General features: G+C 31.8%; 1 protein-coding gene across 1 annotated transcript; it reads left to right on the forward strand.

Annotated features, from left to right (window-relative positions):
- The first annotated feature begins 7,929 nt into the window (after window positions 1-7,929).
- Window positions 7,930-11,533, forward strand: LOC146944828 (calcineurin B-like protein 3). Its single transcript, XM_085743178.1, has 8 exons — window positions 7,930-8,096; window positions 8,642-8,724; window positions 8,975-9,034; window positions 9,177-9,285; window positions 9,598-9,650; window positions 9,875-9,955; window positions 10,287-10,399; window positions 11,122-11,533. The coding sequence occupies exons 1-8, from the start codon at window positions 7,964-7,966 to the stop codon at window positions 11,177-11,179; spliced, it is 690 nt and encodes a 229-aa protein (XP_085599304.1). The 5' UTR covers window positions 7,930-7,963; the 3' UTR covers window positions 11,180-11,533.
- Window positions 11,534-13,691: the final 2,158 nt, after the last annotated feature.

Raw genomic sequence — 13,691 nt, forward strand, 5'->3', positions numbered from 1 at the left:
TTCCGGGCGGGTTTGTATAATTTGCTCAGTCCTACCAAAACATTACCAACGTGAAAACAAAGAAGATACATTACATAGTTTACAAGGCAACTTAGATTTCTACCGCAATTTTACAACACGGGCTGCAATACCAAACCAAGATTAAATTGATTTTATAAAATTGATTTTTGTTGAAAGTGAGTTGAATATAAAATGTTTATGTTTTTGTACCAAAAAAAAAATGATTTATGTTTAGGGAAAAAATTAAATGATTTATGTTTTGATAAATTTTTTCAAAAATTATTTACATTCTCCAAAGTAACCGTCCCTATGAGCTTGATTCAGTTGGTAAGGACAATGCATTGCATAAAATATGCAAGATCCGGGGTTTGAACCCCGGCTACTAGCAAAAAAAAGTAACCCTTTCTCCAATAAGAGTTTTTTTGGTATTGGAAGACCGAGGATGTATCCGATCAAAATATAGATCTTTTCAAGTGCATAATAATGACTATTAGATCAACACACGTTCTTCCACAACAGCTAATTGGTGAATCCTTGCATGTAAGTGGTTACCTTGCATCATAAAGGTCAAAAGTTCAGCATCACAAACTGAGGAATCCAAGAATAAAAATAGAAAAATTCTCGAAACAATCGTGAGCATGATTCCTGCAGATAGAGAGGTTCAGTTTCAGTTGGTTTCTTGTTAAGACTTTTGAGCATTTCAAGCCATTTAGGTGTCTCTTCAGTAACAAAAACAGAACTAATAAAAGAGAGGTGTAGTATAATGCTGCGTATCAAACGGTACTACTTGCAATAAGAAAAAGTATAAGGGTTCACCGGAGGAGATAATGTATTACCATATTATCCCTGAGTATCAAACGGAAGAGAGTATGTATAATGCTGTTAGGAGATTTGAGAAGGTTAGGTATGAGATTTAGAGGTTGAAGTATAAGGTTGTGGCTATGGATGTCAATGGGTATATATCCATGAGTACAGATAATATGATATATGTCCCCGCCTCGTTCACAAACAGTAAAATCCAAGGAGAACATCAGAAAAATTCTTGAAACAATTGTGAGCATGATTCCCGCTGACATCACAATGGTTTTTATTATTTGGTTTGAATAATAACATTAAAGTATGTTTAGTCCAAAAAAACTTTGATGTATTTTACTGGATTTATGTTCAGGTGCAGGGCCAGTAAAATTTCCAAGTCTTAAATCCCACTTTTACGAGACATTCCATGTTAACTTTCATGGTTAAATTTAGAGGTAAGAGTATCGGTACACCTTAATTTATGAGTGTACGGTAGAAGTTCCCAAGTTATTTATCTCTTTACTAAAAAACATTTTTCATTGCCAAAAATGATTATTCTTTTCGGTTCCCATAAAGTAAAAGGGCACATATTCGTCACCGTCCACATGCATGCATAGGTTAAATAGAGTTTTTTTTTTTTTTTTTTACGGAGTAATAGAGTGTTGTCCAGTAATTTGATCCTCTCATGATTTATTTTTGTTCAATCGTCTCTCCTTTTTCTAACTGAACGATTAGTTGATCCACAATGCAAAAAAAAAAAAATTGTAAAGATGAAAGACAACAAAACATGAGTGAAAGAGTGAGATCAGTGTGCATCATGAGAGAAAAGGACCAAAGAGGATCAAATCCCTTATTTATTTATTTATTTTTAAACAAGTAGTGCAAGATGCACTACCAAAATATCGTTAAAAGAAGAAGATAGACAAAAAAGAAAAGGGGAACTAGGTCAATACCCTTTCAGAAATTACAAAACCTATAGTTAGGTAATCCTAGCTGATTCTTTACAAATTCAGTTCTCAAAAAGTCAGGGAGAGAATGAAACTAAAACATATGAAGACATAGCTAATCCAAAGTTAGCTAACAAGTCTGCACAAGTGTTTCCCTCTTTGTATCAGGGCCAGACCTAGGCATAGGCCTAGGGCCCATGCCTGTATGAGGCTCAATATTTTTTTTATGGAGGGGGTGTATATAGAAATATTTGGTTTATGGGATATATATAGCAAAGTTCACCAAAAGGCCCCAACCATTGACATGATGAAGAGTTGGGGTGAAGTCTGTTAATATTTTTGGCGTGATTTGCTATATATACCCCACCCCTGTACACCACAAATTTCTATATACACCCTATAAAAAGAATATTACCACATTCTCTTCTTAGTGTCCCCACTCCATATGAAATTTCTTGTGCATCTCTCAATATCCTTAAGGATTGAAACTGACAAGGAGTAAACTAAAAGGTTGTGCATCATCGTACTTTGTATTACATAGATTACAGGTTGAGTTATGCTTGCTATAGAAAGGAGATAGGCTTTCCAAGCAGACAATTTGAGCTTGATTTTATCAACAATAGGTTGAAAATAAATAGCTTATGGTATCCCTCTAAAGATAGGGACACCTAAGTATATGAATGGAAGATAACCAATATTGAAACCTAGCAAATGAACAAGCTGAGATAGTCTGCTAGCATTAATGGAACCAGTGTACATGGTTGACTTAGAAGGGTTAATAATTTGACCATAACATGCTGCATAATTAGTGAAAAGTTATTTAAGAGTCAGAAGGCAAGACATTATACATTTGCAAAATACCATCACATCGTCAGCATAAAGAGTGTGTGATGGCACATGAAAGTTTCTGGTACCTTTGACGAGCTCCACCTTGCCTTGAAGAACAAGATTACTGATACCCTTACTCAAAACATCCTCAGCAAGACAAAATAAAAGAGGGGAGAGAGGGTCTCCCTGTCTCATCCCTCTGGTGCAATTAAAGTAGTCATGTTGTTTACCATTTATAGAGATAGATAAGTGAGCTGAGTTGAGAATTACCTCTATGCAATTGCAAAAAGTTGAGTTAAAACCAAAATCTTTGAGAACTTTGAGCAGGAAAGGCCACTCCAAAGTGTCAAGGGCCTTTGCAATGTCAATTTTGCAGGCAATGTTGCCTCCATAAGCTTTCGTGTGCAGTAGATTAACTGCCTCAGAAGTCAAGCAGATGCAATCTTTCAAGTGTCTACCTCTAATGAACCCCATCAGCTCATTTGAAACAATGAGAGGCATGATAGATAATTGCCAGTCTATCAGCGAAAATCTTAAAGATTATTTTAAATTTGAAGTTAGCAAGGGCTATGGACCTATACTGACTGACAGAGATTCAAATCCCTTAATTAAATGAAGGAAAAGATTATTTTTAATAAAAAAAAAGAAGAAAAGGATGGTTGATTTAATCAATCAAATTATATGCTACGTATTTAGACCATATATTTCTAATTCAATAATTAACCCCACACACACCCAAAAATAAATAAATAAATAAATAAATTGGGGGTCTAGAGGATTGGGTGTTGGCCAGCTCCTGAACAAATATTGTTTAGGATAGTATTCCGAAGAGAAAAAAAAAAGGGTTTGTTGGCACGCTCATCGTATTGATAAGTGTTACATTGCTATCAAGACATATATGACTGACAAAAATTTGTGAATTAATAGGGTTGACTCGTTAAGTCGACCCTAAAAAAATAATATTCTTTAAATAAATAATTTATTAGTAATCTTTTAATTAATCAAATACTTAAATGTAAAATGTTTGAAAATCTTTAAAATGAATTTCCTTTAAAAAAAAATTTGACTAATTTTCCTTTAATATTTTTTTTCAAAGTAATTAGAAATGATATTAATACAAAAAATAATACACTAAATACTTCCATTCCTATTCAATGTACTTTTACAATAATTTTACATTTTATTATAGAAAATTCAATTCACTTTTGTTTTTATTTTATTTTGAAGATTTGACTAAAACCATTTTTAATATTTTTTGTTGATTTAAATTAAAATACAAAAGCATGTCATAATTCCATAACAACATAAAAAATGAAAAGCTTAAAATAAAGAAGATTCTTATGCACCACCATCAACTTTGAATTTTCTCCCATGAAATATTTCATTGATTACATGTAATTACTTTGAAGCCAATGAATGGATATTGAATTAATATGGGTGAATTTGATTTAAAACTCGATAAATAAAATTTGAAAGAAGAGCATTGCTAAATGGTACGGACACTTGCATATGGGATTTGACGAATACACACAACTTAGTGTTTTTTAAATAATAATAAAGTTAATATAAGTTCTGCTTTCCACAATACAGGCTTGATAGTTAATAATAAATTTTTAATAAAAAATAATAATATATTACTTGCACTTAATGGAATACAGGAGGTGGTTGTCGTTAAAAAAAGCAGTCCGTAAACAAATTCGTGGATTTCCATATTGAATTTATCCGTACTACTAAGCATTTCCCTTGAAAGAAAACTCAAAATCAAATCATATGATTGGTTGATTACATGAATGTATAGAATCTCTAATTGCACAAAATTTGAGAATGATAGCGTTTAAAAACTGAAATCAACTATTATTCGTCAATGACCGTGAAACACTTTTGTCCTATATGACAATGTTGTTTTTGTCTTTTAAGTTTGGTTCTTTCCGAGATCTCTCCAAAAGTATTTTTTTTCTCTCTTTTCATTATATTTTTTAAAGGACTCTTTTCAACATATATTATCCCATATTTTCCCTTCTTTCCATTATTTTACCTCACCCATTTTTTAAATACATTTATTATTTTTCCTTTTTAGGGATATTTAATTTTGAAATTAATAATTTAACTTTTGACCCAAAAAAATATTTTCAATTAGTCAATTCCTTAAAAAGATATTAAACAAATCCTCATTTATCCAATTATATATAAGTACATATAATTTTATGTGTGCATATATCAACCAAAATTCCTCTTCTTTTTTTTCATTACATATGCTAAATTACCTATAGGAAAACATGGCTCACTCCAGCTTCTCATTTCTCTGCTTCTTCTGAATGGTAAACCTCACTCCTCTCCACTTTAATAATTCATTTATACACTGTTTTCATGTCAATTATTGCAAATTGTTTATTTTTTATTTATCTTTTTAATTGATTTGGCGATTTAGTTGTAAATCTGTTTAATCAAAGATGCAACAAATCAAAGCTAACCAGCCGTTGCTCTTTTGACGTGCTTAATTTACAATTAAAAGATAAAAATCAGATTAATATTGCATGGTCTTGCCATTTTTTTCTTTAAGATTCAACGAAGTCCAAGTCATGGTCATAGATAATGTCACAAAGTTGATGCCTTGGTTTTTGTAATGAGATGTAAAAATAACATATTTATGGTGGTATTGTGTTTGGCTGCCTGAATTTGGTGATGTGCTTTTAGTATATGATTTTGTAAGTAATATTTTTTTTTTTCCTGAAGAATTAATCTGGTTACCTTGAACTTATTTTTTCATCAAAATAATAGCACGTAATCAAGGTTGACAGATCTATGTTGATGACATCGAGGGCATTTGCTCTCACTAGAATTTCGTCAACTTATTTTCAAATATAAGTATTCAGTTAACGGTTATTGAACAATATACAATTAGTCACGTATTGACACTTATGTAATTTGATTGATCACCCTTGTCGTCAGATCTACATTGATGACATCTAGGGCATTTGCTCTCCAAGAATTTTCATAACGTTGTTGAACAGTGTAATAGAAGTCAAGTATTACACATTGTAATTTATTTATTTTTTTGAAACAATTACACATTGTAATTTGATCAATCCTAATTATATATATACATCAACTGTCCTATGCTTTATTATATATTTTGAGTATAATATTGTTGTATGTACTAATTAATGATAAAATAATTTGAGGGCGGAAGTGGGATATAGGTGTGTTATGTTATGTGTCTTCTATTTATTTTTTATTTTTTATATATTAGGTGTGTTACGTATCTTGACTTGTTAATTTTCAAGTAATGATGAATGACACACTAAATAGATTTGTTGATTCATAATTTTCCGGATAGTGGAACAGGAAGATTTTCACAATTAATTTTAATTTATTGATACATATCCTTACTTTTGTTGCATCACTTGCTTGAAGAATTATGAAATAAATATATATGCTTAATGGCATATTCAATTCATGTGGTGATAGCAGGGTGGCATCCTTAATGGTCGTTGATTTGAATTAATGTTACTAGATAGATCATTGACGATCTATTGCTTCTTTCATTACAAATATCTTATTTTATATACTTGTTTTTGTCCTCAGAGACTGAGGAAAGGGAACACCTGAACTTAAATGTTATGGATTTCTATATCTTATATATCTCTCTATGCTTCTTGTCTTGATCAGTCTAAGTGATCGATGGTCACACAACGTCATTTCCAAAGGGAATGAGAAATAAAGGTCTTTGCCATGGGCTTTATTTAAATACTTTATGATATTATTTATCGAATTTTTTGTCAGCCTAATTTGCCTTCAATACTTATCTGACAATTTTTTTATTGCTTCAACATTTTTTTTTTTATGAATATGTGCTTTTTTTTTTTTTTTTTTTAAAGAATGAGCTTAAGTTGTTGAAATTAGTATTATTGTCAACTAGGTGATTAGTGGAAACAAATTATGAGAAAAGTTTTCATATGTACAATTTTTGTCAAAATAGAGGTGGTAAGTTAGAGATCAAATTTATGCTATAAAGTATTTTAAGAATAAATCTACACGAAAAGAACCTAAATTCAATTTTTAGAGTTGGGTAGAATAACTCGTGTAAAAAAACTAGACGTGTGTCCGTCTTGAGTATCAGCATAATAGTCAATTATTCAACAAGAACATTTTGTTCGTTAAGTTGTGGGAGTCTAGCACATTCCACTAAAAACTCTTCATTATTAGTTGATATGCATACGAGTTTACCAAACTTATATACTAACTCACATGATTTAGTACACTTTACTTGAATCATGGTAAAGGCTTTGTAGCACCAGGTGCTTTTTATTCTTATGATGATTTCGTTGTCCGATTAGAATCAGTTATATTTTTACGCAACTAGTTAGTATTGAAGAAATAAACCAATTTTCTTCATTCCGGAAATCAAAACAAGATATTAAAATTTGGGAAATGATAGATACAGTGGCAAAATTTATCAAGAAAATTTCAAGACAGTGTATTTGTTAACACATTTCCTTAATTACACACCATTACCTCCCTTGATTTCCGCCAAATAACAAATTTAATTGGTTGAGACATTTTCTTGATAAATTCTTGATAAAAACTCTCTAGATAAATAACAATGCTCTTAAAATTTTAATCATCATGATCACAATGTAGCAAAAGCAGAATGCAATTTAATATTTTTCTTGTGTTTCTATTTAATGGTAAACATTCACCAAAACTATATATTTCATAATGTGTGTATGATCACAATTTGGATTTTGTGTAAATTCTTATTGTTAAATTAGTTAAGATGTTTACATTATATAAGTTGAATTCAATTCAAAACATGTCTAGTACATGTACCATTATTGCCACATTTACATCAACTGAAAGATTTGCTACATGTCCATGAATATTGTAAGGAGGAATGTATTAAAACCGAATTGAATCAGATGGTTCAACTTATTGAACCGTGAATCAACACTGCTTACGGTTCGATTATTTGAATAGTTTGATCCTGGTTTTCTCCCGGCTCGAACATTTTAAAGTCGTCAATTCAATGTCTGTTTGTTATATAGTTATGCAATTTGCTTATGTAAATGTTATGTTCTGCATGTTTGGTTTATTTTGGTTAAGATATTTAAGTTCTTTATAAAGTTCAATATTATTAGAGTTTTTCTTCTTTATTCTCTGATGGTATTGATCAAGTATATATCCTAGTGTTTATGTCATATTGATTGTATTAAGTCATATAGACGTTATAATCTATGTTTTGTATATGTGTTGCAATATCCCTTGAATTTTAGTAAATTTGAATTTTTCTTTTCTTTACACTTGCTCATTTTATTAGCTTAATTAACTAGTTTTTTCTCTTGGTGTTTGGGAGTTTCAGTTCTGAAGTTTGTTGATATCTTCTGGAGAACAAGATGTTGCGTTGCTTAGACGGATTGAAACAACTGTGCGTTGGTGTGGTAAATTGGTGTAATAGCGAAGTATCAAGCTCAAAGCCGCCTCCTAGTGGTTTAGAAAATCCAGAAGAAATTTCAAGAGTAACAGTTTGTATGTTATGATCATTGCCATATTACTTTCCATTTTATGATATTAGGAACTTTGGAGGGATGCAAATTGCAGTGTTGTGTATCGCAGACAGCGGAAATAGTGTTTCATTCAAATTCTGCTATGCAATAGTGCTATAGCGCCGCTATTTGGAAACATTTAATTCTAAATAGCATATCAAGGAACAATAGTGATTTGTTCAAATTCTGCTACTCTACAACACTACAGCATCGCTATTTAACAACATTGTTAAATAGACAATCCAATCATTTATATATGAACTTTGTTGATAGTTTGTTGGTAGCTGTTTTGAATTAGCATATATTGAATTTGTTCCAATTATCATGGTTTACTTGCTTCTGTTTGTGCTTCGAATCTAGTTGCTTATTTTTCTGTTTTGATTTTCATACTATCATTTTACCAATAGGATTTTAGGAAACTGTTTGGTAGAAACGAATCTGTATCATAATATATGATTTTACCATTTTCAATTACTAAGCTTCTAGTTAGGGCTTGAACAGAAGTAACTTGTTTTAGCATCAATGCAGTTAGTGTAAGCGAGGTTGAAGCATTGTACGAACTATTTAAGAAGATTAGCAGTGCAGTTGTTGACGATGGACTGATCACTAAGGTTAGTAATCTCATCTCATGCTCAATGGTTCTACAAGTATTTGTTTTAGGGCCATTTATCTTTTTTGGCATGCAAACATACCATTTTTCGCTTTTAGTTTCTGTATTAAAAGATATTTATTGTTCCAAAAGCAAAAGAATGAAATATATTTTAATCTTTTTTATGATATTTTTGTTCAACTTTTTGGAGTAATGTTATTCGTCCTAGCTGATTAGTATATAATCAAAAGTATCTTATAATTATATTACAGGAAGAATTTCATTTGGCCTTGTTTAAGACAAGCAACAAACGAAGTCTGTTTGCAGAGAGGGTATGTAAAAGCTTTCACTTGTGATTTTGTTTGCAACTTTTACCTTACTTCCCAAGTAAAAAGGAAAATAATATTACATGCTATATACATATGATATTAACATTGGTAAAAATTTGCTTGTTATTCTTTTGAAATTATGCAGGTGTTTGACATGTTCGACACAAATTCCCATGGAGTACTCGATTTCAAAGAGTTTGCATCTGCTCTGTCTGTTTTCCATCCAATTGCATCAAGGGATGATAAGATTGACTGTAAGTGTGACAAATATTTATCAAGAGTTTAGAAATCTTCTAGCCAACAATTTTTTATATTAGAAAGGAAATGCTTTTTGGACCTGGATTCCATGCAGTTAGAAAAGAGCGTACATGTGTTAATTGATCTTGCCCATTCATTTAAGATTGGTCGGTTCACATTATCTCTTTACTATATTATTTTTAAATAATATTTACCGTTGATTTGAGATCTGAAAGCCGAGATCAATAACAGTGTCACACATTAACTGCATGGAATCTGAATCCGAATTCATATGCTTGTTATGGTTTCCTAACTTTCCCTTTTTACAGTTTTATTCAGACTGTATGATCTTAAACAGCAAGGATATATTGACAGAGAACAGGTAATTTAATTTCTTTTTATATGGTGTTTAATAAATAGAGTTTCCAACCATTCACCTTCAACATTAACTATCAATCAATGCATTAATGAACTATCTAAAATCTTGTTTTAGATTCATAGGTCCAGTTTTTGTATCTTTGCTTCCTTGGAGTTACTCTACTCCAACATGCTTCTTATATCGGTATGCATCTGATATAGCACTTATAATTCTTATTTTGTGTATAGTTGAAACAAATGGTGGTAGCTACTCTATCGGAATCTGGCATGAGACTTACAGAAGAAATGCTTAATAGCATCATTGACAAGGTGATTTATCTATCTGATAACACTATAGTCTATATGTATGTCAAATCTTATTATGTTCACATTCCTTAAGTCTAGGTAAATTTTGAAATTAATTAACAAGTTTTCTTTCTTTTTATTGTAGTTGGTCTATATCTTTTATTTTTCTTTTCACTCTTCTTGATAATCTATTGAAAGGGAAAAAGAAAAAGAAAAAAACATTAACCAACATGCAAGTTATATGCAAATTATGTAAATTAATGTTGACTTGATGATTATGACAAGCCAGAATCATTATTGCAATAGTATAATCTTGTCTATAGAGCTATTGCTAACATTATCAATGATGTTTCAGACGTTTGAGGAAGTGGACACAAATCATGATGGGAAGATTGACAGAGAAGAATGGAAGAACCTTGCTATGCAGCAAACATCCCTTTTGAAAAATATGACTCTTCCCTATCTCACGTGAGTTTCTTCTTGTTGCTATTAAAACCATTTCAATTTTGCAATTCTGGTCAACCAGGGATGGAAGTCTTGGTAGTATATATTAGAATGTGTATACCATGTTTTTAAATTGTGGTCGCGATCGCGGCTGTGGTTATGCCACAGACCTTTTCTTTCTCTTAGTTGGGTGCCCTTAAGTATATGCCTCTTTCTATTTCTTAAAAATTAAACTACCAACTCACCTAAGAGCGCTTTAATGAGATCATTTGAAACTCTTCCTGCTTAACTATAAGTCTTGGGTTCAAATCCATCCCTGAGAATATAGCTGTGTTAAAATTCTTGAGGAAGAGTTTGACTGCCAATCTAGTCTTACTCAGCTCAAGGGATTAGTCTTTGCAGTTGTGCAAAAAAGATCTGGCCCGGTCTAATTAGAATGTTAATGCTAAACTCAAGGGTTAAGGTAAGGGGGAATAGTTCCCTGGCATGTATTATGTGATTAGATAATATAATCTAGAGAAGGAATATTGGATTATGTATTCAATATATACAAGCCTAACCAATGAGTTTGATCTCGTCCTAGCTAGCATCTTGAGTATATATATATTTTGTTTCTCAAGGAATTGGAAGCATGTTTAGTTGAACTTTGTTTTTTTTCTTTCCGAAATGGTTGTTTAATTGAAAATTGATTAGCATTTCGTTTCCAAGCTTTACAGTCTAACATCTCACAAATTGTTTGTTTGCAGAGAAATCACAACGACATTTCCCAGCTTCATATTTCATACTCAAGTTGATGATAATTGAAGCAACTGAATCTTCTATGCCAGATTGATTTTTCTTGGCTGCTTCTGAGTTCTGCAAGAAGGAAGTGGTTAAGATGGATTTATAAACTTTTGTATATATTTTCATTGAACTGAATTTCGCATTCCTTTTTGGGTGTAAGGTTTGTCCATTGAATAAGTGGATGTGTTTAACCTCACCTAGAATATTCAGGTGTTATGGTTTGTGAATTGCTCAAGTATACTGATAAGATTTTTTTTAACATTTTGATTCCTTGGAGAAGCCCTCATAATAAAGTATGGTCAAAGATTCGAAATATAGTAGGTGTAAGAAATTGTTCTTATTATAAAAAAGGTGCAAGTAATTGTTGTTGCTGCTTCTATTGTGTTTGTTTTATAAAGCATTTCCCTTCTAGCTATCTATCAAAAAAAATTAAGCTCATTTTTTTATGCAAACACTTTAATTTCAAAATGCAACAAAAATCCCTATATTGCATTTTTTTATGGAGCCCTATATTGCACTGATGCTTATATATTTGCTCAAAAGAAAAAAGTTTTAATGTGGCAAGTGAAGATGATTTTTGTTTTGATAATATGCGAAGATGGTTTTTTGGTTAAAGAAAAGGGGCTTCTAGGGTGCTTCATTAAATTGAAGGGGTTTATTTTTGGTTTCAAACTTGAAGGAACTATACATTTCAAAGGACTGGTGTTTAGTCTTAAAACCTTCACTCATTACAAACATCATTTTTGTCTTTTGAATAGTAGTACTATTACAAATAACAAATGTGGCTTGGTTTTGATTTACTGAAAAAAAAAAAAGTAAATACAAAGATGCTAACAATTCCATTAACTGGATATATGTGGACTTTCTCTTTCTTTTCCTACTCATATTTGGTCTATAACTTAATTACAAATATACCAACAATGGTCTACTCTTCAGTATGTACTCTTTTGTGATTGAATTAAATTTATGTGAGTTATGTCACTTTCTTTGTATATTTTACCCAATCATAGAGAATATATTGAAAAAAGAGTATATGTTGCTAACACTTTTGGTAGAATAAATCCTTACTTTTTGAAAAATAAAAACATAAGAAAAACTATCATAATTTTTTTTGAACAAGTGAAAACTATCATAAATAATTGAAAGGAATGATACCTTTGTGATCGGTAATTTCTTGAGTTTAATTGATGGAACTTCCAATGGATTCTAAACATTCTTGATGTGATCATTGATATGATCCCATCCATGAATCAAGGAATTGCAAGGATCTTTACAATAGCTCACATCTACAAGTCGATTGCGCCATTCTCAAGCATTACATAGAGTCCAAATTTGCGAAGTCCAAGACTATTAAGATCAAAATAGAAATCAAACAAGAAATTAAGAGATGGATGAATCAAATAAAGAAAAATCAAACAAATAGATTAAGATAGAGATGGAAGGAAGGCACCACATTCTTAATCCATGAGGATTTAAGAATATTAACCAGCTAGGTATCCTCCACGAAGGACTGAAATCCTTTGACAAGAATCAAGAAGATTTTAATCCAATCACTAAAAAGAAGTAAAGTCATCTTTCACTCTTCATTCTCTTATTAATAACCCTATACCGTAGCGCGCGTATAATCTTAGTGTGACCTTCATTGCCTTTGGAAATCTTGGAAAGCCAATATAAAGTCTATTTCAATTACCTTTGAGGTGGTAAGACCCCACACGTAACGATCACCGTGTGACCAGCAGGTGCAACCAAACATTGTAGGGGTATACCTAGTCAACTGAGATAGTAGACCCCACACGTAAGGATCGTGTGTGATCAGCAGGTGCAGCTTGACCACCGATTAGGTTAGTAACGTCTCAACAACCTCATCACTTGTATAGTCTACCTAAGATAAATGAACGTGGCATTACTGTTATTTAATATCCAACAATATAAATAAGGGGGATTCGAATCTTAACCGCTGCTTACTTTTCTGCAACCAATAATAGGTAACTTGCTCTATTACAAACAAATAAAAATTGCAAATCTCTAACCCTTTACTCTTTTATTTTATCGTCAAACTAAAAATAAGTAACACGAGTTGTTTGGACGAAATGACAATCCCTGTGGATACGATACTCTACTTATCACTTTATTACTTTGTAACGATTTGGTACAATTTCCTGATCCGCACATCACCTTCCCACTTGCATATGGTCAAGTGGTCCTCATTCGGGAAAATACTAACATGTCAGACATGCCACCATGATATGACTCTTGAGTGGGTGTCCCCCTCTTTCTCTACCTCGTGTTGTCGCTCATACGCATGCATAGGCTCAGGCTCAGGGACATTCTATGGAACACTCTCAGGCTATGGGTCGTGAAAAGGTTCCATTCCATCTCTCTCGGCTCTACATTTCATTGTGTGCTCACTCCTAGAAGAGTAAAAAATGGACATTACGTTACCCTTAACTCGATCGACGTGTGTATCCATATCTGGAACAATGACAAAATTATAGATAAATTGGTGATATTCAATCCCTGAACACATTTTGGA

Source organism: Medicago sativa, chromosome 2 (genome assembly GCF_051527215.1).
Source record: "Medicago sativa cultivar Bolivia chromosome 2, Bolivia_mono, whole genome shotgun sequence".
NCBI classification, from domain to species: Eukaryota; Viridiplantae; Streptophyta; class Magnoliopsida; order Fabales; family Fabaceae; genus Medicago; species Medicago sativa.

What these genes read in the sequence shown, in the direction of transcription:
- LOC146944828 (XM_085743178.1), top strand. Translation starts at nt 7,964, where the DNA reads ATGTTGCGTTGCTTAGACGGATTGAAACAACTGTGCGTTGGTGTGGTA. An exon ending in TTAATAGCATCATTGACAAG is followed by an intron (nt 9,956 to 10,286) that starts GTGATTTATCTA and finishes ATGATGTTTCAG; the next exon opens with ACGTTTGAGGAAGTGGACAC. An exon ending in ATGACTCTTCCCTATCTCAC is followed by an intron (nt 10,400 to 11,121) that starts GTGAGTTTCTTC and finishes GTTTGTTTGCAG; the next exon opens with AGAAATCACAACGACATTTC.